Consider the following 24,647-nt stretch of genomic DNA (forward strand, 5'->3'; position numbering starts at 1 on the left):
CTTCCCTGCCTGTGTGGCCTTGTCTCCAGAGGAAAAGTCCATGAGAATAGCTTCTTATAACAGCGCAAAGGTAGGACACTGACAAACTGGAACGTGTCCAGAGGAGGGCAACCCAAATGGTCAAAGGCCTGGAAACGATGCCTTATGAGGAACGGCTAAGGGAGCTGGGCATGTTTAGCCTGGAGAAGAGGAGGTTAAGGGGTGATATGATAGCCATGTTCAAATATATAAAAGGATGTCACATAGAGGAGGGAGAAAGGTTGTTTTCTGCTGCTCCAGAGAAGCGGACACGGAGCAATGGATCCAAACTACAAGAAAGAAGATTCCACCTAAACATTAGGAAGAACTTCCTGACAGTAAGAGCTGCTCGACAGTGGAATTTGCTGCCAAGGAGTGTGGTGGAGTCTCCTTCTTTGGAGGTCTTTAAGCAGAGGCTTGACAACCATATGTCAGGAGTGCTCTGATGGTGTTTCCTGCTTGGCAGGGGGTTGGACTCGATGGCCCTTGTGGTCTCTTCCAACTCTATGATTCTATGATTCTAGGAAGCGTGGTCACACCTTAGGATCTTCCACTTCATCAGGTGCATGAAGTAGCCTGAGAAGAACACTGAAGAATAAACCAAACTTGAAAACTGAGAATGAAATGTGTTTGGTAGAGTAAGCTCACAGCAAAGGGGTGGGCGGAGGGTGGGTATCTGCTTTTGTCGAGGGAGAAGTCACACTCTGGCAGTAATTATTATTAAACCCTCAGGAACACAGTTGCATGTGTTATTCTGCTCCAGTTCTGCAGAGCGTGCACTGCTCTCCCACCTTTGTCTTCTCATAGTTGCTTGGTCTGAGTCTTGCAAGCGAGTCCACAAAAGTCGCTAGCCCATGGAAAATGTTAGTAGCCCAGTCTGCCCCATCCTACCCGTTTGAATCGCTTGTGGCACATGGGAGGCCTGAAAGGAAGAAAAAGGGAAATGACCAACTCTTACTAGCTTATTTAAAAAAATGTCTTTGCCTGGAAGACCCCTTTTTCTCCACAGACGACCAGAGGACACAGTGGCTGTTGAAAAGCCTGGTTTAGTGTAGATGCAACCTACACTCTAACCCGGTTGTAGTGCAGAAATGTAGTTTTTCCTCAATCCAGAGTCATTCACGCTTGTCCTCAACATACCACTTTCGATCTAGATTGATCCTAGCATGATCCTGCTGTCAGCAAGGGTGAGTGTGGCCGCTTGATACGTATTTGGAAATGCTCCCCCTGATTAGGTTATGCACGCCTTTCCCTCCTTGCACGTGTCCCAGGAAGGAAGAGGGGGTGGCAGTCCTGCTATATGGCCACCCACCATTTCACTGAGCCAGTAGGACTGCCTACATCGGTTTGAAAGTGGACACACTGCAGAGTAACACAAAATCAATCTGCAGTGAGCTTTTATTTTTGGAATGGAACCAGTTTCTCAAGAAGTGCTTTTCAGGGGCAGGGCAAAAAGTATGTGATTGATCTATATTGTGGGTGGGCTGCATAGAAAAAGCAAGCACTCGGTTTCCATTGATTGTAGGATAAAATTCTTGCATAAGGCAATGAATTAACACAAAGCAGGTGAAGCCAGGTTTTGTTTCTCCCTGCTGCTCTGAGAAGTAGGAAATTCAGGGAGGAGACTAGGAACATCTTGAGGTTTTAGAAATAATGACCCTCTTCTCTCATGGCTTAGGATGGAGGTGCAGGCTCCCTGGGAGGAGATGGCAGCCACTTTGCTCTTCCCTGGTTTGCTCTTGGGTGCAGCTTGTGACTGAGGAGGAGAGAGCAGAACCGCGAACCTGAGCTTGGATGACAATCTGAGCTAAGCCATGGTTTACTGAGGAGCCACAAAGCGGGTGGGAGCTCCTGGAAGGGGCAGGCAGGACAGTCACATAGTTTGACTTACTATGTCACAATGTGAACCAGTGCATTTTAAAAACGACTAATGTGTACAAATGGACAGGGAGGCCTTTCATGGCTCCAGCCCTGCCCTAGCCATCCAAACAACTGTTTCTGTTGACATTTGCACTGCATGCTGTATTCCTACATGGAATGGAATCAAATGGTATTTGCCCCTTTTCATTTCCTGCTCACCCAGTTTGGAGAGGCTCTTTGCGACCCCCTTTCAGCTTTTTTAACCACCCTGAACAATCTGCCAACTCAACCCCCTCACCCTGCCCCCCCCAAACTCCAGATCATTTGGGAAGAAGCTGAAAGACCCTTGCTGGAGGAAAGAGCTTCACATCCTGCCCCCTGGCTCCCATCCAAGCACCTATTTTGGCCTTGGCAGAAAGGTTTTCAGAAGAGGCCAAACCTTTGCTCCATGCTGGGGATTCTTTTGGCAGCCCTGCTAAAGCGAAGCCGCTGTGGGCAGAGGCCCTTCCTGCCTCCCTCCCTCCAAGTTGCTGCTTCTAATTCCCCGCCCCCCTCCTGTGCTTTGGTCTCTTGGCATCAGACAGGACTGTCTGTTGCAAATGAGACTTAAGTTGGTTCCTCATCCTTGATTTGTGGCCTCTCTAACTCCTTGTTCAGTTCAGTGATCCAAGTAGCTTTGGACAAATAACGTTTGACAGTCCAGCCAAAAAACCAAACACCAAAATACCCCATACGCCTCCAGTTCTGGCAACCCTGGGAAGATTCCCATGCATAACCATTTTTGACAGTTGCCATTTTTGATGTGCCTGGGTAAAAAAGGTATCTAGTTGTGCTGTGATGGAGTTAACGTCCCTGACCAGAGGTCCTGGCAAATGATTTATGCTGTTCTTGGACTGGAGAAGGAGGAGGCAGGTTATCCAGGTAGAAGGCAGGTTATCGAAAACTGCCTGCTAACTGGCCCTTTTCCGTTGCTTCCCAGACTCTGAGGGGCAAAGTCCTCGCTGCTTGCTGGGGGTTCTCTTGGCAACGCTACCCTTCTGAGGAAAAGAGCCTTTTCCCAGGACTCCTCCCCCTCGAAGTTGTTAATTCTCCTTGTCTTCTCCCTCCCTCCCTCCCTCCCTCCCTCTGGCTTCCATCCATGCTAGTCAGACAGTCCCAGTGCAAAAAGGCTTCCCTGCAGCTTCATCCCTTCGTTCCTTGGAGAGCAGGTGGGTTCTTCTACAAGACACTTACTTGCCTCGTCTGAAGGTAGGTTCCAGGTGGCTCCTCCGTAAGTGCCCCTTTTCCTTGGCGACAGTTGTTTGGGGAGGCTGGTGTGATCTGCTTGAATTTGGGGTCCTTGGGCTTGGCTGCTAGTTTGTTTTTAAATATAAACCTGCTTTCTGCAAGGAGGTAGCTGTGCAGATCCAACATCTGGCGTTTGGAACAAGGCAGCAGCACAGGGGGCTGGGGAAGTGGGGTGCTGGTCTGATGACCCAGAGTTTCCCTTGACACCAGTATGAAAACCCTTCTCTTCCAAGGACTCATGAGGTGAGTTGCTGTTGGCCTTGGTTTCCCATCTGTGAAATGGGAGTGAATAGTGGGACTATGGCTTAGTAAGGCTTTGTGCGCTGTCCAGCATTTTAAAGGCAAGAGTTGCCAGACTATGGTCGATGGACCCCGCCAGTGGTGTGTAAGCTTCATCTAGGGGGCCTGCAGCAGGTCTGTAAAAATGTGTAGAAAAATCACGTGTAGTCCGCCAAGACCATCAAGTGCTTCTCATGTGGTCTGTGGGGGGGAGAAATGTTTGGGAACCGTAGAATTTCAGAGTTGAAAGGGACTCTGGGGGAATATGCAGCTGTCCCTCACAGGGATTGAACCTGCGCTCTTGGCATCATCAGCACCATGCTCTAACCAAGTTTGTAAAATTATATGCATAGTATGGAACTTGTTGCTGCAGGAGACAGTAATTGCCACCAACTTGGAAGGCTTTGAAAGAGGATTAGCCAAATCCATGGAGGAGGAGAGCGCTATTGAAGGCAGCTAGCCAGGATGGCTATACTCTGCCTCCACAATTGGAGGCAGCCATGCTTCTGACTACCAGTTGCTGGAAGCCACAGGAAAGGAGAGTTCTCTTGTGCTTGAATCCCTTTTGTGGGCTTCCAGCAGTCATCTGGTTGGCCCCTGTGAGAACAAGATACTGAACTAGATGGGCTTTGGTCCTGATCCAGCAGGCTCTGCCTAATTTCTTATACTTGATGCTCATTGCTGCACATCAATCTGATGCCAATCGTGGTTGCAGGAGCAAGCGAAGCTCTTGTTTTTCTGGGCAGTTGGCAACTCCAAAGAATGCAGTAAAAAGGCAGCTTCAGGAAGCCGTGCCTAAAAGATGGAGGGAGTTTCTAGGAGACACACAGTGGCATGTCGGCCAGGCCAAAAGGAAAGCAAGAGATGCTGCGGGCGGGTTGGTGGAGCAGAGCAGGCGGGAGAATTTAAGGGACGCAGAGCGGGTTATCCAAGGGGCTGTCTAGAAACCACTCCAAGCGCCCTTGTCTGGCTGAAGGGGGTGTGTGTGTGTAGAAAAATGAGTCTCTGGAGGCTGAGAGAGGAAAGGGAAGCTCCCAGGTGAGACGAGAGCTTTGTATTCTCTCTTTTTGTTGGATATTTTTTCATTTTTATTTAGATTTTATTGTATTCATTGCTGAAAAGTCCCATTGAAAATAAATGTATACATCCCCCACACACATGAAGACTATGAGCTAAGAGATGATAAGGAGCTACCACTCAGTAGGTCATGCATGTGTCCATTGATCCCAGGGTGGTCTAACTGATAGCTATTCTCTGGGATTCCAGGAGGTTCTTCCCTTAAGTCTGTACCTCTTTGTCCTGTTTTCAGTTTGGTCCTGTGGTGGGTGATCCCACTTGTGGTTTTTGCCTCGGGTTTTCCTTGGGGAAAGAGCCCTGAAGCCCCATGTTTCCCTATTCATTCTTCCTCTAATCAAATGTCTCCACCTTCAGCTCTGCCCAGCTGTGGCAGAAAACCAGATAACTGGGCAATCCTTTGACCTATATAAAAGGAGCCATGACCCTCCCAATGTGTATCATTCAATACTTATTGCAATAAAAAGAAATGAGCAGGAGCGCAATGTTTTACCTGTATGTTGTTTGATTTTTATATGAACACTAAACAGGGGAAAGTAAAATAAAAGACTTAAGCATGCCAAGAAAACCCTGCGTGCTGCTCAGAGCTGGAGGGGGGAAAAGCGGGGGAGAAGACCCTGCAGGGTAAGGCAGAGAAAGAAGGAAAGGAGGTGGGAGTGGATCACCCACAACACAGCTCCCGGGAAAGCATGCAGAGTCCCGTTCAGGAACTATTTTAGGACATGTTCAGAACAGGAAGAATTTTTTCTTTGAGTTTTCCATGGATTGACTTTGCTCTGTTTCAGCAGTCAGCTGCACGTTTTCCTGGAGATAGGAGCAGGACAAAAAAATAAATAAAAAACCCCAATCAGACTCATTGTAATAGATTGATACAAAATACTAGTACTCATGGGACACACGCCAGTGTGGATGGGCCCAGAGCCCTGCTTCGTAGCCCACCTGATCTCTCTCCTTCACACCCACCTTTCTTTGTATCCTGCCTTTCTGCGGCTTTCAGCAATCCACAAAAGCAATAAAATTCGCCAAATCATAATAAACCACAAGAATGAAAATAGCCATTGGCAAATAAAAGCAACAGCTGAAAAAGGATCTTGAGTCCCTGCGAGCGCTTGGAGGGACCCACAAGGTGAGGATGGGTGTCCACGGAGGAGACCCATAGAATGTGGCCACCTGCAAGAGTCTCGCCCTCAGGTCCCCACCCTAGTCTGATACAGGATGGTTGAGAACACTGTCCGGAAAGGCTGCAATAATAGTTCCTCCTCCTGCCTATTTAGATAGTGGCCAAAGGCACCAGCAGCTGTCAGTTTCTACCTAGCAAGCTTCTCCCCAGAGCTCTGCTTTCCTTGCAGGTATGGAGCTCGACACCTGTGCGGAGGAAGGCCAGGGGCCTGCACATCTTCCAGAAAGCAGCAGCAGCATTTCCAGAGCTCAAACTTCGCCGGGGAAGGCGCTGGAGAGGCTCCAGAAGAACCGGAGGAGGAAGATCAGCCACTCCTGCGTTAGAGGCAAGGGTAGGTCCTGGGAGGTGGAAGTGGGCTGGGGGCTGGCCTGGAAGCACATTGCAGAAGGGGTGCTGGGACAAGTGGAGTCCAGGTGAGCAGAGCCCAAAGTAAAATACAGTGGTACCTCAGGTTACATTCGCTTCAGGTTACATACGCTTCAGGTTACAGACACCGCTAACCTAGAAAGAGTGCTTCAGGTTAAGAACTTTGCTTCAGAATGAGAACAGAAATCGTGCTCGGGCGGCGCGGCAGCAGCAGGAGGCCCCATTAGCTAAAGTGATGCTTCAGGTTAAGAACAGTTTCAGGTTAAGAACGGACCTCCGGAACGAATTAAGTACTTAACCCAAGGTACCACTGTACCCTGCTCCATTTCAAGTGTTGCGTTTCTAAGGGTGTACACTCAGCATCTTGTAAGGCAGAAAGCTTGCTTCTTAAAAGTATTCTTACAAAGACCCTTCTTTCTTCCCTCCCTCCCTCTCTCGAGGCTGAAGAGCTACTGCCAGGCAGAGAGCAGGCCATGTGCTGGAGCAGATGGAAGGCATAAAAGGGTCCATGGAAAAGGACCAAGTGAGCAGGGGCTGCAGGAGACCCTGCAGGAGACAAAGACTAGGTTTGATGATGGACATGTTGGCTGCCCCCACCCCACTACCCTGCCCCATAAAAGTTTCCATAAAGCCAGCGTTAGCAGTGCGTGAAATCAAGCTGTGACTGTTTGTGTTCTTTCCGGCACGGGGAGTTAGAAAACAGGCACTGGAGAATATTTGCATGCTCACAGATGAGTAAATAATCGCTATAATTCTAAAAAATTGTTAATGTACGTGCGTGCACACACCCACACCACTTAAATGTGGTGCACACCCACAGACACACGCTGGCGGTGCAGTTTTGTACTTTGCCTTCAAGGCGGGGTGTCTCTCTCTCTCTCTCTCTCTCTCTGGTGTGGGCAGGTGCAGATTGGCTTTCAAATCCACCAATGGGCATCAGTGGTGCCTTTTGTCCTGTTCAAATAGTGGCGGTTAGGCCCCAGCAGCTGCTTCCTCCTCCGAGGAAATGACTTTGAAGCCTCTTTGAAGCAGCCTGGCTCAGCCCAGCGACTGGAATAGCAGGTGCCTCCAGTAGGAGAGAGTGGAGGAGCCGGGGTGCTCGGCTGGATGGGTGGCTGGGGGATGGAGCACGGAGCTGCCCCCCGAGCCTCCCTCTGTGTCAGGTCAGTCGACCAGCCGGAGCCTCCCTGCTATGTGAAAACCTTTGGTGAGTTGGGGTGGGGAAGTGTGGAGCTTGTTGCTGTGGCTGCAGAGCTTGTTGGCAGCAGGATTCCCTTGTTCTGGCAGGCAGGAGGGGAGTGTGGTGGGAGGTGCTGCTGTGGGTGTCTCTGTATCAGGTGACAGGGGAAGGAGCCTGTGTGCAGCCCTTGCAGCAGAGGCAGGCTGTGGCAACGCTCCTGCCTGCCTGCCTGCCTGTGGTGGGAGCTGCAGCCGCTCATAGCTCCCCTTCACACGTGTACACACAGCAGCGTCTGTGCACACGGGACCTTCCTGTGTGGCACGCATGGGAGGGCTCATGCCATTTCCTCACTGCTGTGCCAGCACTTTGCAGTGACCCTCTGTGAATCTGCACCACGTCAACCAATGGGATTTACTTCCACATAGAAAGTGGGATAATTTGTGCAATTTCTAGGTCAGGTATCTTCGCCCTTTTCAGACCCAGGGCCCGCTTTTGACCAAAACATGCATTTGGGGACCAATTTCTTAACTTTTTACTGTGCTTCTCTCTGTATGGTGGCAGGGCTCCTGTTGTGACCCAGCTTGGATCAGGCCATGACCCACCAGCTGAAGACCAGGCCTCTAGACTACCAGCCAGTTTCTAGCAAGAGAGGTGCTGGGCTGAAGCTTGTGTCCTCTGATCTGGAGGGGGGGATCTCCTTTATGTTAATTTTAAAGGCAGGAGCTCTCTGCAGGCTAAAAGGACCCTCTTCAGAGCTGACCTTTTAGAATCAGTTTAACCATGACTGGCTAAATGGAGCCTCCATGTCCAGAGGCTGTCTACCTTTGAATACCAGTCTGTTCCAGCAGCGAGGATCTTCTTACACTCATGTAACCAACTCTTGGCTCAGAATTCAGCCTTGCAGATGGAAACGGATTTGAGCCTGGACAGGACTGGGCTCACCCCTGGCAGTGGCACTGCTTACAGGGGGGAGTTAAAGCCATGTGAAATGTGAAACAGGATGTCCTTTAGCTCTGGTGCAGATGTAGGTACTCCAGCCTCGTCTGTCGTCATTTATGATTCCACGTCCGCTTGCCTGGAGTTCAGTATTAAACACATGGGATTCAGCATCCCATGAGCTGGAGCACTTGCTTGAAAGCCACACATGAGTCTCTGTGCTTATGAATATGGGCTTCCAATGGTGCCTCTAAGTTGGAATTTCTCATGCTCCTTTCCCTTCCCCGCTGGCTTTGTTTCCTGAGAGGGGATTCTGCTCCTGGCAAATTCTTCCTTTCTAGGCCTGGTTGTTGGCTGGCAGGATCTGCCAGACACGCTTGGCTGGGTCAGCGCCATTCCGCTTTCACAGCAGGCCCTTTGTTCTGTTGACCGGCTTGTTCCCACAACTTCTGAACTCAGAGTATGCCCCACTAGTGAATGAGAAGAATCCAAGATGTGGCAGGCCTTCCAGAGGGGCCGCAGACTGGCCCTTGTTTCAGAATGATTTGGGTGTGCGCTTGCCTCTCTCTGTGGGCTACACAGATAGGCACATTCATTCATTCTCAGAGACACATGCACTGCCACCTCTATTCATTTCCCAGTTGCAGGAAAGGGTTGTAACAGGGCTCCCCCCCGACCCCCTGCAGGTGTGTGAATGGTAGAAATTAAACAGGTGAGGAGGCCATCAGTCTCCCACTACATCATTCTACCTGAGAAAGCTTTCCTGGTTGAATTTCAGCATTGCCTGCCAGTGGCGTAGCGTGGGGGGTGCAGGGGGGGCTGGCCGCACCGGGCGCAACATCTGGGGGTTAGGGTTGGGGGGCGCAAATCCATGGGTTAGGGGGCGCAAATCCATGGGTTAGGGGATGCAAATCCACGGGTTAGGGGGGCGCAAATTACTTGCCTTGCCCCGGGTGCTGACAACCCACGCTACGCCACTGTTGCCTGCTGCTGTTTTATGAAGGAGGGTTTCTGCTGGAAAATTTAAAAAATGGCAAGAAACCATGCATGGATGCTGTGGAGAGTTGAATATGAATCTGTCTGTCACCAGAGATAACCACTAGTTTAGGTGGCTTTTGGAAAGGCTTAAGACAAGCTCATGAAGGAGACGGAGAGAAAATGATCTTTCCATAGCTGTCAGCCATGGCTGCGAAATGGAACCTGCAAGGTCAGATACAGGCAATCAGATGCTGCATGGTTACAGTGAGGGACGGCTGTCACTGCCTGTGAATTCTGCCATTGGAGCCTCTGGCTGGCCTCCGTTGGAGAAAGGATGCTGGGCTAAATGGGCTCTTTTTCTGATCCAGCTGTTTATATAGCCCCCACCCGCTCCCCCCTTCCCCCTTCTGTTACATCCCTGGATATTTGAGGCCCTGGGTGCAGCACGAATGGCCTTGCCTCCTCTTGCCCACCAGGGGGCACCCTCCACGCACTGGTCTCCCATGGATCTTTGCTGTGTGCCCTGAGGAGGAGGAGGAGGAGGGAAGACTAATCATACAATGAGGATGCCTTGACACTTATTAAAGCAAACCATAAATCAGAGCCATCCTTAACCTAGTGTTAAAAAGCAAACTGCTGACTTGCTTTGTTTTGCAAACATTGTGCACACATCAACATACACACACCATGTGCAAACCACAAAAGTGTGCACGGGTTCTTTTGATATTTTTGTGGAGTTCTGGGGTGTTTCTGTAGTTCATTTTTTCAACTCCTGCTGGCTTGGTTTGGTTGATTCCCTGTTATGGTTTTAGCTCTTCATGTTTTGCTTATTATCTTGGGGGGCAAATCTTACTGTGGTTCATTATTATTATCATCTTATTGCATTCTAATTGTTACCCACATTGGATATTTTGAGTAGTTATAAATTTTATCTCTTTGACATGATTGGGAAAAGTATGCACCCAGAAGTGGCGTAGCATGGGTGCAGGGGGGGCGGGGCGCACCGGGCGCAACATCTGGGGGTTAGGGTTAGGGGCGCAAATCCATGGGTTAGGGGGCGCAAATTACTTGCCTTGCCCCGGGTGCTGACAACCCACGCTATGCCACTGGCACCCAGTCTATGTGTCAGTAATGGAAGCCACTTGTTGCTACAGCATTTCCTATGTTAGAGGCCTCCTTGGCTTCATTCTCCATCTCATAACCACCTTGAGCATTTGGGTCAGGGGGATGTAAGAATGTCCCCTGCACTCAGGTGCTTCTGGGGTCCAGTATCATCACCCACAACAACCCCTGTCCTTCCTATAGTGTTTGCATTCAGAGTGTCCCACTGGTTCTCTCCAGGCTCATTAGGAAAGAGACTAGAAATGAAACTGACAATATCATAATCCCCTTATACAAATCTATGGTGCAGCCATGCTTGTACATTTCTGGTTGTGCCACCACAGAAAGGGTATTGTAGATTTGGAAAAGGAAGGGGCTGGAGTGACTCAGAATGCAACATCTGGGGCCTTTTGCTTTAGAAAATGCTAGCAAGGAGCCACATGAGAGAGGTGTACAAAGTTATGCATGGAGTGGAGAAAGCAGGTGGAGGAAAGTTTTCTCCCTGTTGCCTAACTCTAGGACTCATGGGCATCCACAGACAGACAAAAAAAAGTACTTCTTAAAGCTTGTGGTCTTGATGGACCAAAAGCTTAACATGAGTCAACCGTGTGATGCAGCAGCTAAAAAAGCCTAACACTATTCTAGGCTGCATCAGCAGAAGTATAGTGTCCAGATTAATGGAAGTAATAGTCCCACTCTATTCTGCCTTGGTCAGACCCCCACCTAGTGTCCTGTGTCCAGTTCTGGGTGCCACCTTTTAAGATGCATACTGATAAGCTGGAACATCTGCAGAGGGTGACCAAGATGATCAAGGATCGGGAAACCAAGCCTCATGAGGAACGGCCGAGGGCGTTGGGTATGTTTAGCCTGGAAAAGAGGAGATATGAGAGCCAACTTCAAATATCCAATGCATACAAGCCAATGGATTCAAGTTACAAGCAAGGAGATTCCGACAAACATCAGGAATAACTTTCTGATGGGAAGAGTTGTTTGGCTGTGGAATGGGCTCCCTCAGAAAGTGGTGGACTCTCCTTCCTTGGAGGTTTCTAAGCAGAGGTTGTATGGCCATCTGTCATGGATGCTTTAGCTGAGTTTCCTGCACTGCAGGGGTTGGACTAGATGACCCTTGGGGTCCCTTCCAACTCTAAGATTCTATGATTTTCCATTCTTCACACAGCATGAATTTAAATTCTGCCACAGGAGGCAGCAATGGCCACCAACTTTAAAAGAGGATTAGGCAAATTAATGAAAGATAAGACTGTTAGTGGCTTCTAGCCACAATGGTTGGAGACAGTAGTATGCTTCTGAATACAAGTTGATGTTGTGCTCCTGTCCTGCTTCTGGGCTTCCCATTGGGGCAGCTGGTTGGCCAATATGAGAACAGGAATGGATGGGCCTTTGAACTGACCCAGTAGGACTTTTCTTAAGTTTTTATGCCTCTCCTCAGGAAAACTGACTGTAGTGCATAATTTGTGTGGGCAGGAGAGAAAGAGAGGGGAAAAAACTTCTGGATTCTGATGGAAGCCAGATAGCTGCCCCCAGTTTCATATCTAGTTGCAAGTTCCCATTGTTCCCATTTCACAGATGAGTAACTGAGGCCAGTTACAGATAGGTAGCCGTGTTGGTCTGCCATAGTCAAAACAAAAAAAATTCCTTCCAGTAGCACCTTAAAGACCAACTAAGTTAGTTCTTGGTATGAGCTTTCGTGTGCATGCACACTTCTTCAGATACTCGCTAACTGAGGCCAGTTAGCGAGTCTCTGCCTGAGGTGGTTCTCAGTGTCTCCCAGATTGCAAGTCCAGCTTTCTCTGTACACTTTCAGTCATAGCCCCTCTTGTCTCCTCTAGGGCAGCTGAAGCTCTCCATCACCACGGAAGGAAAGGACCTGAAGCTCTATGGTGAGTAAGCAACCTGGGAAGCCAAAGGAACTGAGCAGGTGGAGAGAAGCATCCATTGGGTAGCTGAAATGTTCACACGGTGGCTCAGGTGTGGTGGTGCTTGTAACCTACCGCACCTTCCCCATCCCCACAGCCACCTGCGTTCGGATGACCTGCATCTATGAGTATCTCCTGAGGGTGTCTGACCCCCCAGCTTTAAAACGGGGCTTTATGCTTAAGAATGCTGACATAACTGGATGTTCCTTAAAATGTTCAAGTTTCACAGAGGGTTCCCTGCCCTGCCTGGCTCATCTCTCTCAACCTCTGTGCATCTTGATTTGTTGCCTTTGGCCAGGTCTCTGCAGCTGACCAGTTTCAGAGTTTTGCGTTACAATACCTGATCCGTCATCACTCAGGTGTGTGCTTGGCTATGGGGTTGTTGGGTGTGGGGGGCACTGAGCCCCTGTTATGCGTCTGGCTCTGCCCCAAGGCAGTATGTTCCACCTGGCTCTGGCTGGTGGACACTTTTGAGGATTTAGTAAAGAAGAAAGTACATCTGGGGTGTGCGGGGGGGATACATCCCTGCCACCTGCAGTCCCTGTGGCTGCCTCTCTTCTTGTTCCACTTCTGTGGATGGAATGGGCAGAGTAGGAGAGAAAGAAAATTCACTCAGCCAGGGCAGAACCGCATCCTGGCTCTTTCTTCTATGGGGGGGGGGGGAGCCAGTGCAGGGTGGGGATGGAGCCTGGATTCTGCAGCATTGCCCAGAGAAACTCCAGCCTCTCCTCCGCTGTGGTCGTGGCACAGCTGCGCAAGGATGAGACTGAGCTAAAATCAAGATGCAGCCTCTTGATATTTAGCTTGATGGTGCTTTTGGGCCTCCGGCACAGATCCTGTCATGGCGAGCAGGAGGAAGTCAGGCGCGTGAAATGCAGTTTGGCATCTGGAAGTGGAGCTGCGCCTGCCTCCAACCAAATGCTCAGGCCTGGGTATTTTTAGTAGGCTTTTACTAATAGAAAACATTACATGCTTGTGTGTACACACACACACACACACACACACACACACACCCTGGCATCTATAAATCCTTCTTTCCCTCCCACCCTCTTTCCCTCTTCTGCTCTCTCTCCTGCCAGTGATACTTAGTCGTGGAGTGGCAGCTGCAGGCAGAGGGGTTTAAACTCATTTCAGCAAATTGTGAGGGGGGTGAGTGGGGGTTGTTCTCTGCTAGGTTTAAAGTGGCAGGCTTCAGATCGATTGAAAAATAGGTTGCCCAGAAAACCAGTGTGCTTTGAGAAGATGTCTTGTGGTTTCTCCTTTTATTACATGGCAAGTATTGCAGTGTTATCCACACACATCAATTCTCTCTCTGTCTCTCCTCTTTTCTCAAGCAAAATGAGTTGTTCATTTGGCATGCAGACCTACTTGTTTTTTGTCATCTTAATTGTAGCTGTAAGTCACTCCTCTAAGCACTGGCTGTAAGCAGGCCAGGAGCATTAATTTATTGCCTTTCCAGCTTGCCCTCCTCCACCATAATGCCCAGGGCAGTGCACATGATTCTCTTTCCCCGATTTTATTCTCAACAACAACCCTGTGGGGTAGGTGAGCCTTAAAACCAGTCACTGGCTCAAAGTCACCTGTGGCTGAACTCTCATCTCCCCAGTCCTGACCTGACACCCTGGGCCACTTGGGCTCCTTCAGAATAAACCATGTGAGCTGAAACCCATGGGGTGGGGTCCTGCTTCCCTCTGCCTCCCTCCCTGAATGGCAGGACCCTTTGCTTCTGCCACCACCACCAGGGATGCATGAAGAGGGGCTTGGTGAAGGGGCTGGGACCGGATCCTGTTCTCTCCTGGAACCCTTTGCAGCCAGTGGGTCAGCTTCTAAGGAAAGGGGCTCAAGGCCAGGTGGGAGACCCCGTGGCCTGAGCTGAGCCTGTAGGTTGCCGTGTGCTCTATGGCTGCCATGGGAAGGTATGCTGCACGTGGTCAGAGACCCTCTTTTCAAAAAACACACTGTGCACATTTCCAGGGCTGAGCCCTGGTGCTCAGAGCAGGTTCCAGGAAGGAAAGCAGGATGGGTGCCGGGAAGAAAACAAAACACTGGCGACGAAAAGATAAATCCTGGACCTGTTATTTTGCAGACCAAGCTAAATCTGCATGCCTTTGCACACTGTTGTTATAAGAGAAGATTTTGTCATAGATTGTCCTGCTTCTGATGCAGGAAAGGCAGTGGGCGACATGAAGCGCCATTCCTGACCACAATGGGAGCTTTCCTGGACCCCTCTTCTCTTTAGTGCCAAACCAGTTTAGCTCACCATCTGTTTATGCTGAAGGGTCAACTACACCCCTCAGGTGGCTTTAGGAGAAACCCTGGAGGTGTTTAGACCAGATCCAGTTTGTAATGTGGATGTACCTTGTTCACCATGTTTTCCCCACATACTTTCAAGTCTATATTTGCATCCATAGGCACAAAAATACCAAAAACAAAAAAGAACAGCTGAGATTCTGAGGATGCTGAATTCTGTGCCATTCTGGCACCAAATTCCTTGCTTTTATGGAGGATGGTGGAATTCATAGATGGCTGGGTGGTTTCCCAAGCTCAAATTAAGCCCTTTAACTAGGGGGAGGCAGGGCTATCTGCATGAGGAGAGGAGAGGGGCTGGGGCATTATGCTGAGTCAGCAGGGAGCTTTGGAGTCAAGGGCTGAGTGAGTTAGGCAGATCAAATAGGCTGGAAGCTGCAGGGTGTGTGTGTGACAGAGAGAGTGAGAAAATGCACAATCTCTCAGTGGATCCAGCAGTCACCAACCTTTCCATGTCCGGGGGCAGATTTGGAATTTTGAGAAGATGCTGACAGCACCAGTCACAAAATAGCCGTGGTCACAAATAAAAATATACAGTTAATGATGGGAACCTGTAGTTTTTGCTTCATAAATTCTGTTCTAGGAGAGCTGGAGACTTTTCAATGAAAGCTCAGAGTCCGGGACCCCTTCTGGGGACTCCACTGAATGCCTTTGGGGGCGCTGGGTTGGCAATCCCAATTTAACCCTTTTTTCCTGCTCTCAGCAAAATATGCCTGTTGACGTTTCAATGTAGTTTCTTCTTTTGCTTTTCTCTTCTCTGCCCCCCAGTCATGGAAGCCAAGGGCCTGATGGGGAAGGAGTACCGGATTTGTGACTCCTTTGTCAAGGTAGGCTTCTTGCCACCCTCAGGAGGGGTGCTGATGTCGAGACAGTAATCTTTCGTGGTGGGTGGATTCCCCTGAAGGAGCAGGGGAGGAGGAGGGCTGCTCTTCTCTTCCCCCCTCCTCCTTACCAAGCTGCTGACTTAAGTTGTCTGTAGCCATTGATTTTTGCTACATGCATCTATAAAGAAACAAAACCCTTCCGTCTCTTTGCCAGCAGAAGTCTGAGCAGGTGTGGAATGCAGGAATCTCTGCCGCATCTCAGCTGGCCCTTTGGTGCTGGCGATCTTGCAGCTGCCGCCGCCGTTGCCTCTGCTTTTCTGGAGGGTTGCAAAGGCAGTGGCGGGTTAACTGTGGCAGGTGCAATCCTAAAAGGAGCGTCCTCTGCTGAGGGGCACTGCGAGTGGCCCCTGGCTCCATCTGTGCCTCAAGGGCCCTCTCATCCTTGCTGCCTGTGTTACCCAGCCTTAGGATTTCACGACTTCTGTGGAACTGAGCCAAAGCTAGGGGGCTCATCTGGATAACTTCGCAAAATGCAGGCTGTCTGTCCCTTTCTCTCCCTACCCAAAAATCCAGCATGGGATTTTAAAGCCAGCACTGACATTTCATTGTGGATTCCATTCATGCTTTGACATCCAGGTGAGGTTTTTCCCCCATTTCAAAGCTGCTGGTTTCCCGCTCATCTAGATGTGTTGGTTGGAAGCTTGCTCTAGCCAGAAGAGGGTTAACACACAATAACAGCGACGCTCTTTCTCTTCTTCTCCCAACGAAGGTGTCGCTTGTGCCGGAGACAGATCGGAAGTGCAGGCAGAGGACCAGGACTGTGCTGGACAGCAAATGCCCTGTCTTCCACGAGCATTTCGTCTTGTGAGTATGGGGGTGGGGGTGTCAGCTGCTGCCCCCATTTCTCTCTCTCTCTCTCTCTCTCTCTCTCTCTCTCTCTCTCTCTCTCTCACACACACACACACACACACACACCTCTCTTCTCCTCTTGTGTCCCAGAGAAGTCCCAGGCTGGGTCACAACAGGCTGATCAGGGATCCTGAGCCAAAGAAAGTGTGCTAGGATTCGCCTTGCTTCTCTAACTCTCAATCTCCCTCCCTCCCTCCCTCCCTCCCTCTCTCTCTCCTCGCCTCCCCCCCCATCTCTTGTCAGCTATTATGCCTCAGCACAACTTGCCTCACGCATGGGGAGCTGCTGCCATGAGATGAAGAGCGACAGACACTATTCTGCTGTTTTCTTGCAGCTCAAATGCCTCGGCCCTGTGCACAAAGCTGGCTTGTCTGTGACTGTCAGCCCTGTGCTCACACACACACACACACACACACACACACACACGCTAGGCTCCTGCCCTCCCCACTGTTGGAGTTTCTGAACTAGACAGCTTCTTCCGGGCTCTGAGCTGCCCTTGGTGTCGTGGGGGGACTTGGACCAGGTAATAAGGGTTTCTCCAAGGGTGCTTTTGCCTGGTGGGGGCGGGGGCAAGTGCTGTGAACGTCCTGGGTTGGATTCTCAGTCTTGAGCAGCAGTGCTTCTCATGCTGCTTGTTCATTTCCATCTGAACTCCTCTGGCTGTTCTTCTCAGCTCAAGCACACCGCCCCCTTGGGCCAGCCTCTCTGAGGACAGAGCTAGGTGAGGGGGTTGGATTGGAATAAATAATGCGAGCTGAAAATATGTACCCAGATCAGAAGCACTCATAAGCTGTGGCCAGCTCTGGATTTCTGCCACAGGTAGCCAAGTCAGTGTGAGAGGGCCTGAGGGAGAAGCCTCAGTCGGGACGTGGTCCTTGCTACCCCCAGGGGCTCATGGTCACATCCTTTCTGCTTTGTGTTCCAGCCCTTTGCCAGAGGAAGATGAGCGGAAGCGCCTGCTGGTCACTGTGTGGAACCAACCAAGGAATTCCAGGTAAGGAAGATGCAGCTGTGAGACTACAACGCCATTGAGCCTTTGGTTGTGGTCATGTGAGTGGTGTTGCAGCAGAAGCTGCTTCCTTGAGTGTGAGTAGCCTTTATGGGATTGGCTCCAGAGTCACGGGACCATAGCTGTCAACTTTCCCCTTTTTTAAAGGGAAATTCTTTTATTCCAAATAGGATTCCTCGCAAGAAAATGGAAAAGTTGACAGCTATGCATGGGACTCAGGGTTCGGCTCAAGGCCTCTGAGGGAAGAACAGGGTCCTCCTGCCTAGCTCAGAGCCAGCTTCTTCTATGACACCCTGCCTTGCCCCCAGCATTTAAGGTCTTTTGAGCACATTGTGTGTGTGTGTGTGTATCGTTCCATCTCACCAAAGGGGTAGAACAGGGGCTTCTCTGCCACAGCCCCCAATACTGAGCATGAACTCCCTCCCTGTGGATAAAAGTTTGCTCAGCATGTTCCTCCTGCTGTCCTTTGAGAGAGGGGTGAAGATGGTGCTTCTTCAGAGAATTGTTCATCTGTGTTCCCTGTGCTGGTTCTGTGACTGTTTGCTGAGATGGTTTGACCTGATTCCGATTTGTGTTACTGGTTTATTTTGTAAGGCCCCATAGTAGTATAACCTTTTGATGATGGTGGTGATGTCATCTGTACGTGTAATCTGATAGTGAACAGCGTGCGAGAGGGAAAGAGAGTGAAAACATAAATCCATTTGGTATTTATAGAAACTGCAGGATGAATTAACAGTGTTGCTGACGAGATTCGTCTTGGAATTTCATGTCGCCTCTTTCTGACACTGAATAAATATCTTCCCCACTGAATGACATAACTGTAACTGAACGTCCAGCCTTGTCCAGATATTTCAAAGAGCCAGTTTTTAAAAAAAATAATAATACCTACTTTACCACATTAAAATTGTAGGCATCATCACCAAGTGTCAGGCTTTGGGGTGTACTGTATCTGGCTGTTGTAACTAACTAAAGAAAATATAGTACATGCTCAGTATTTAAAGGATGAGAGAATGTTTAAAGCATGTGTGGCTGAACGAGAGGGCATCTGCTAGTTTGGGTGTTAAAGTGAGTGGCAGATAGATGCCCCCATCCAGCGAGCCTTCCCTGCCTGTCGTGCCTTTCCATTATGGAATCAGAATTGCGTCTCAAACCATGTCAGCACCAGAGAGATGGATCAGCACATTGGGGTTTTGCTAGTACCTCATGTTTATGAAGCATGCAGCATCCTGATTTGTCATCCTACACTTTCCGGTATGTTTTCGCATCACTTTCCTTGTCGTAGAAAGACCTATCTTTTGTGGAAGTGAGTTTGTTGTGCAAGAGCTCCCAACCAACTGTAACTCTGCAATCTGAATTTTCTGGTATCAGATTGAATCTCACCTGAAAATGATGGCCCCTGGACTCGGCCACACCCCTTCCAGAACCCTGAATGGCTACCCCCAGCTGCCACAGGGAGCCCTGGCTAATCCAGCGTGGCTTACCTATTCTGGCTGGCCGTGGGCCTTAGACGTTGCCAGCAGCCCCTGCAGTCTGAAACCTTTCTAAAATAATCATAGAATTATAGAGTTGGAAGGGACCCCAAGGGTTATCCAGTTCTATCCCCTGCAATGCCGGAATCTCAGCTCAAGCATCCATGACAGATGGTCATCCAACCTCTGCTTGAAAACTCCCAAGGAAGGAGATCCCACCACCTCCCAAGAGAATCTGTTCCCTTGTTGAACAGCACTTAGTATCAGCTAAGTATAGGACAGATTGTGAAGCTGAGGCTCCAGTACTTTGGCCACCTCATGAGAAGAGAAGACTCCCTGGAGAAGACCCTGATGTTGGGAAAGATGGAGGGCACAAGGAGAAGGGGGCGACAGAGGACGAGATGGTTGGATAGTGTTTTCGAGGCTACCAGCATGAGTTTGACCAAACTGCGGGAGGCAGTGGAGGACAGAGGTGCCTGGCGTTCTCTGGTCCATGGGGTCACAAAGAGTCGGACACGACTAAACGACTAAACAACAACAACAAAGTATAGGAGCAGAACAGCTACAATGGCTACATGAAACCTCTGTTCTTGCAGGCAGCCTGCCTTTGAGTCCTAGTTGTTGGGGTGCTGCAACAGGAGCAGATAGTCATCTTCAAGCCCTGCTTAATGAGCTTCCCAGAGGCTTCAGAGGGGCGGATACTGGGCTCTGGGTCTGACACAGCAAGGCTCTTCTTACATAAAACCCTGCGCTGGATCAACCCACATTGGTGTGCTCTAGCAGTCAGGCTCTTCCTATGCATTGTTATGTAATGTGCTCCAGCAGAGCACAACTGAGCTCTTACATTTCCCCAGAGCAGGTCCAGCCAAGACCCTTCTTCCACAGAGCTCGGGGGGGGGGGGTTGGCAGGCCCCCTGGCCATTAGGAGCTCTTTGACAGATACTGGGTGCGGCAGGGTGCGGGACAAGAGGACCTTAAAGCTGCTGGTTCTGGCATTCAAGTCATAAGAGCAGGAAGGGACCCTGAGGAACATCTAGTCCCCCCACCCCACGAATATGCAGCTTTCCCATATGGGGATCGAACCTGCAACCTTGGTGTTATCAGCACTGAGTTCTAACCAACTGACCTATCCAGGGGTAGCCTCCATTTCCCATACCCTCAGTGTCTAGCTCTTTGGGGCAGCTGACTATTCCTATTCCTATTCCTTATTAAATTTGTTAGTTGTGTTATCTTGTCCAGGGCAACCCAAAGCGACTTACAACCAGCCGAAGTTGCCTCAGCTAGGCAAGTCCTCTGCAGCTGCCTTCTCCACACAGACACATGGAGGGGAGAATACCTCCTTCTCTTCCTCTCCAGGGTCCACACCAGGCTCACTGAGTGAGGCCACATAGCACATCAGCAGCTTCCTGTGTGCTGTGGGACTTTGCCAACCTGCATGGCCGACGGAGCCTGGTGATGTCCAAAAGACGTCACTTGGGGCCAGCCAAGGGTGTGAGGAGCTTGGAAAGTGCAGACCAAAGTGTCTCCTCACTCTGATTCAATGCCCAGATCTCCTTGCAGGGGAGGCTCCCATGCTGGAGACAAAATGGCCAGAGCCCCCAGCAGGAGCCGTGGGAGCAGCGGCAGCCCTGATCTCCATGACGCTGTTTCAGGATTCCTTCTCCCCACAGGCAGAGCGAACTCCTCGGCTGCATGAGTTTCGGTGTGAAGACCCTGCTGAGCCCAGACAAGGTACGGAGGAGCCTCCCACCCTCCTGGGTTGTGCGGTGGGGACACAGCTGTGGCACAGCTAATTGTCCCAAGGAGAAGGAAGTCCCTGTCATGCTTTAATGAGATGAGGCGTGACAGCAGCAGCAGCAGCACACCAGTCTTTGCCTTACGGGGGTGGGGAGGGTTACTGATGTCTTCCCAGGCTGGACAGGGAATTGGGGGTGGGGAGATGTATAAAGCAGGCTAGAGAATCCTGGGCCTGGGCCTGTTGCAGGGCATGCAGTTTCCTCTCTATAGTGGTGGGATTTGGTGTCCCCCCATATAAAAAACTAGTTTGCTATTTCTAAACGTGGAAATTCCATGCAGTCGTGATGCCTAAATGGAACCCTGGGTGGGATTCTACTCATGAGACCCCTCAGAGGAAGCCCTGCACAAGGTCTCCCGCCAGCTTTTGACCAGGCCCTCGTCTCTCACCCCCACCCCCACGCCCCCTGAAATTGGCTCCCCTCCAAAAAACAACAGCACCCCCAACAACACCCCATTAAACCAACAGCAACCTTAACTAGGTGATTTTTTTTTATTAAAAAAAACTAAAATAAAATAAATTGGGGAGCAGAGAGTGCTGAGAATGTGTTGTCCACCAGCAGCCAGATGCATGTCAGAGCTGCGGGCAGAGGATTGGGTGCTGCCCTCTGCTGCCAACTTTAAAATAAAAATGTATAAACCACATGCAGCAGTTTCCAAACATCTATAGAGACTTTAATTAGAAAAGTATTGGAAGCCAATGGGGATGTTCATCCTCAAGGCAGATCAGTAACTGGGGATCAGCGACATCCCCTTTTCAAAGATGGAGATTGAAGGCTTGGAGACGTCCAGTTTGAACATAAGAAGAACCTGCTGGGTGAGGCCAGTGGCCCATCCAGTCCAGCATCTTGTTCTCACTGGGGTCCACCAGATGCCTATTCAGGAAACCTGCAAGCAGAACATGAGCACAAGAGCAGGTTCTTATTCCCTCCCATCATTCCCCCATCCCAACAGCTGGGCTGCAGAACAGAACACAGATAAGGTTTCCCAGGTGGATTTTGTTGGGCTTTGCAAATGGGGGGGGGCGCTACCTTGGTTTTCTTTAATGATGGGGTGGGGTCTGTGCTCACAAGCTCACATGCACACACACATGTGCATTTTGCTAGCAAGTAACAACACAGCTGGGAAGGGATTTCTAAATCCAGAAAAGTTTGGCGTCTCCTGCAGCTTCCTTCTACTGACTCTCTTTCTAACTGCAGGAGATCTGCGGATGGTACTACCTACTGGGGGAAGACCTGGGCAGGACAAAGCACCTGAAGGCAGCTACACGGCGGCTGAAACAGAGCAGAGGTGGGTCCCTCTGGGAGATGCTTGTGGGCCTCCTTCAAAGGGGGAAAGGTGGTAGGGATGTGTTTCCCCCTGGGGTCCTGTTGCAGAGCTTGTGGCCACTGTGCAGGGGAAAGACCCCCCAGGCAAGCCTGCCCTGACTGCTCTGGGCTGGCCTCCATGGCTGCTGCAGGGGGAGCCAGTTGCCCCACTCCCCCCCCCCCAGCCTGCTTGGGCACATGCCTCGCCCGGCTTAGTTGGAGGAACAAAGAATCGCTCAGAAAATGGCTAATTCCTGGGCAGCCCTATTGCACATTTTTCACACGCAACACAGGCTTCTAAGTACAGTGGTGCCTCGGTTTAAGAACAGTCCTGTTTATGAACGATTTGGTTTACGAACTCCGCAAAACTGGAAATAGTGTCCTGGTTTGCGAACTTTACCTTGGTCTAAGAACGGAATCCGAACAGTGGGAAAGCATGCCTCGGTTCAAGAACAGACTCCCGAAATGGATTAAGTTTGTAAACCTAGGTACCACTGTAAATAATTACGAGTCAGTCCAACTTGGCAGGTTGCATTTCACCTGCTTAAGCAGTCATGGGCTCGGGAACATGTTCAGAGTTCCCTGCAGAACATCTTAGGAATGTTTGGAGGAAGGCAAAGGTTAAAGGAAAAATCGTATGTATTTATGGGCATTTGAGACTGGCGGGTTTCTCTTCTAAGACAGGCTGCCTGTTGGCTCTGTGTCAAAACAGGCCCCACCTCTGACATCACTGGTTGCTCCACAGAGAAACATAGGATGCTGGTTTAAGCTGAGTCAGACCCCTTGGGTCCATGTCACTCAATATTGCCCACACTGACTGGCAGCAATGGCTCTCCAGGGCTTCAGGCAGGCTCTCTCTCCCAATCCTTCCGGGAAGTGCCATGCAAGGCAGGTGCTCTACCCACTCAGCTACAGCACCACCCCATTGCAATGTTGTGTTTTGGCCAAGCCAAAAATCCCTCCTCTCTGACATTTCAAGAGGCATGGCTGGTTCAGGCCAGTTGAGGCATTGCTTCGGAGGTCTCAACCGCTGGAGATGCTTCTTCAGAGACCATATAGTGGGCTGCTGTCCATTTGGGTCCCCAGCAGGGGTGAGAATCGCTGGTGCTCTAGGTGGCGCTGTTGAGTTGTATCAGAATATCCATTTGCCCATTGATTTGCCTGCTCTTCCCTACTCTCCTTTCTCCTGTATTCCACCAAGCATTTCAGTAAATGAATTTGATTAATAGCTGGTCATTTGTTCAGTATTTTATGGTTCTATAATTTTAAGATTTTAAAGTTTTAGGGTGCTTTAATGATTTTCCTGTATACTGTCTTGAGTTGGAGGTTCGTATATTTTCTTATAAACATATTGCCGATGCTCTAAGATCCTGTTCTGTGGTCCTGCTCTTCATCCCATCTTTGCGGGAGATTAGGTGGGCAAACACAGGAAAGGAGGCCTTTTCAGTGCTGGTCCAAAACCGTGGAATGCCTCCCCTTGGGGGATCTGCCAGACTCCTTCTCTTCCTGTTTTGGGACAGGAATTGAAGAGAGGTGGCTGTTGTGGTTGTTTTTAAGCCATCAAGCTCCTGTTGTAAACCACTCTGGGGCCAACTGATGAGTGGCAATAAGCAAATCTCTAAGATAACCAAAGAAAAACCAGCTGATTTAAAGAATTGCTCTACTTTACCAATATAGCTGTTTTAGTGCTGCTTCGTTGCAGTGTTTTGTATTTTTGCATTGTTTTTATTTCCCACTTAGGTTTATTATTGCAGGGTTAGATATCCCTGTTATTGGAAGCCATGTGGGTACATTTTGCAGAACCATTGGACACTCGTAACAAATAGCAGAAACTCTCACCCTTGTGATAGGGGTGGAAGAGGGCAGAGAGGAGGAGACTCCTATATTACATAGCTCTCCACAGCAAAGTCTGTGTGTAATGTGTCTAATTCCATTGCCCCCCAGGATCAAGTCTGCCCCAAGTTGCGCAGATAATGAGAAGCCGTTCCGGCGGCTTCAGTGGACATTAGGCATGTAAAGCAGGATATTTCCGTACAGGGAGGTCAGGCCTTTCCTCTTTTTTCTGCAGAGGTGATGGACAGATTCCTCCCTGTTGTTTTGCAGAGCTGATGTTGGCCAGGCCAGCTGCGGCAGTGGCGTTACTGGGGAAGCAGCAGCAGGACGAGAACATGGAGCAGCTCAAGGTAGGAGCATGCAGGTGTGGGAGGCCGGGTTCAACAACTGCCTTTCCCAGGGCAGGGAGCGAGTGGATGCCTTGATCATATTCAGCTGCTCCTGCTAAACACCCATGAAGGGGGCAGCCAGTCAGAAAGTGCTTTTCGCAATGAAGTTGAGGAGATTGGGGTGCCTCACCATCCTCCCTCGCCTGCCCACAGGTAGGAGGACTGTTGCAGGGAAAATCCTGCTGCAAATTGCACCCTCCCTCCTGCAGTTCCGCAAGTGTTTTCCTCATGTTCCTTACATGCTGCTGCCTGCTGGGAAGGAGAGGAAGCTTGAAACTCTTCTTGCTTTGATGTCCGTGGTAGCATTCCTGTATCAGTCTCTGCAGCCACAGCAGGCGCTGTAACTTTCCCCCTGCTTGACCACACCCCAAAGGCACACTCCTACATTGTCTCCTGAGACAGGCGGATGCCAGCCATTTCACTTCAGTCACCACTATCTGTTCTTTTCTTTTCTAATGGGCACAGGCAGGCAGGAGTCAGCAGGCTGCCCCTCCCTCGCATGCTTAGGAAGGCTCAGCTGTTGGGTTGCTTTTTCCCTCTTACGCAGCTAGCGGATCTCCATCAGTAAAGAGTTTACTTGTGTGTGAGAGTGTTAAAGAGAGAGATTTTTCTG

At 50.0% G+C, this 24,647-nt stretch overlaps 1 protein-coding gene across 4 annotated transcripts in view; it reads left to right on the plus strand.

The window, feature by feature from the left end:
- The first annotated feature begins 2,095 nt into the window (after window positions 1-2,095).
- The window catches only part of RGS3 (regulator of G protein signaling 3), a 66,430-nt gene continuing 43,878 nt past the window's right edge, over window positions 2,096-24,647 (plus strand). For 3 of the 4 annotated variants that reach the window (XM_081909871.1, XM_081909872.1, XM_081909873.1), the window contains exons 1-9: window positions 2,096-3,126; window positions 5,868-6,029; window positions 12,107-12,157; window positions 15,269-15,327; window positions 16,094-16,188; window positions 17,159-17,227; window positions 20,364-20,442; window positions 21,705-21,795; window positions 23,916-23,995. In XM_081909871.1, the coding sequence (XP_081765997.1) occupies window positions 5,870-6,029; window positions 12,107-12,157; window positions 15,269-15,327; window positions 16,094-16,188; window positions 17,159-17,227; window positions 20,364-20,442; window positions 21,705-21,795; window positions 23,916-23,995 (684 nt within the window). In that variant the 5' untranslated portion in view covers window positions 2,096-3,126; window positions 5,868-5,869. The remainder of the gene's footprint in view (window positions 3,127-5,867; window positions 6,030-12,106; window positions 12,158-15,268; window positions 15,328-16,093; window positions 16,189-17,158; window positions 17,228-20,363; window positions 20,443-21,704; window positions 21,796-23,915; window positions 23,996-24,647) is intronic. The other variant, XM_081909874.1, reaches the window with a different exon arrangement.

Source organism: Podarcis melisellensis, assembly GCF_964234715.1.
Source record: "Podarcis melisellensis genome assembly, chromosome: 1".
Taxonomy (NCBI): Eukaryota; Metazoa; Chordata; class Lepidosauria; order Squamata; family Lacertidae; genus Podarcis; species Podarcis melisellensis.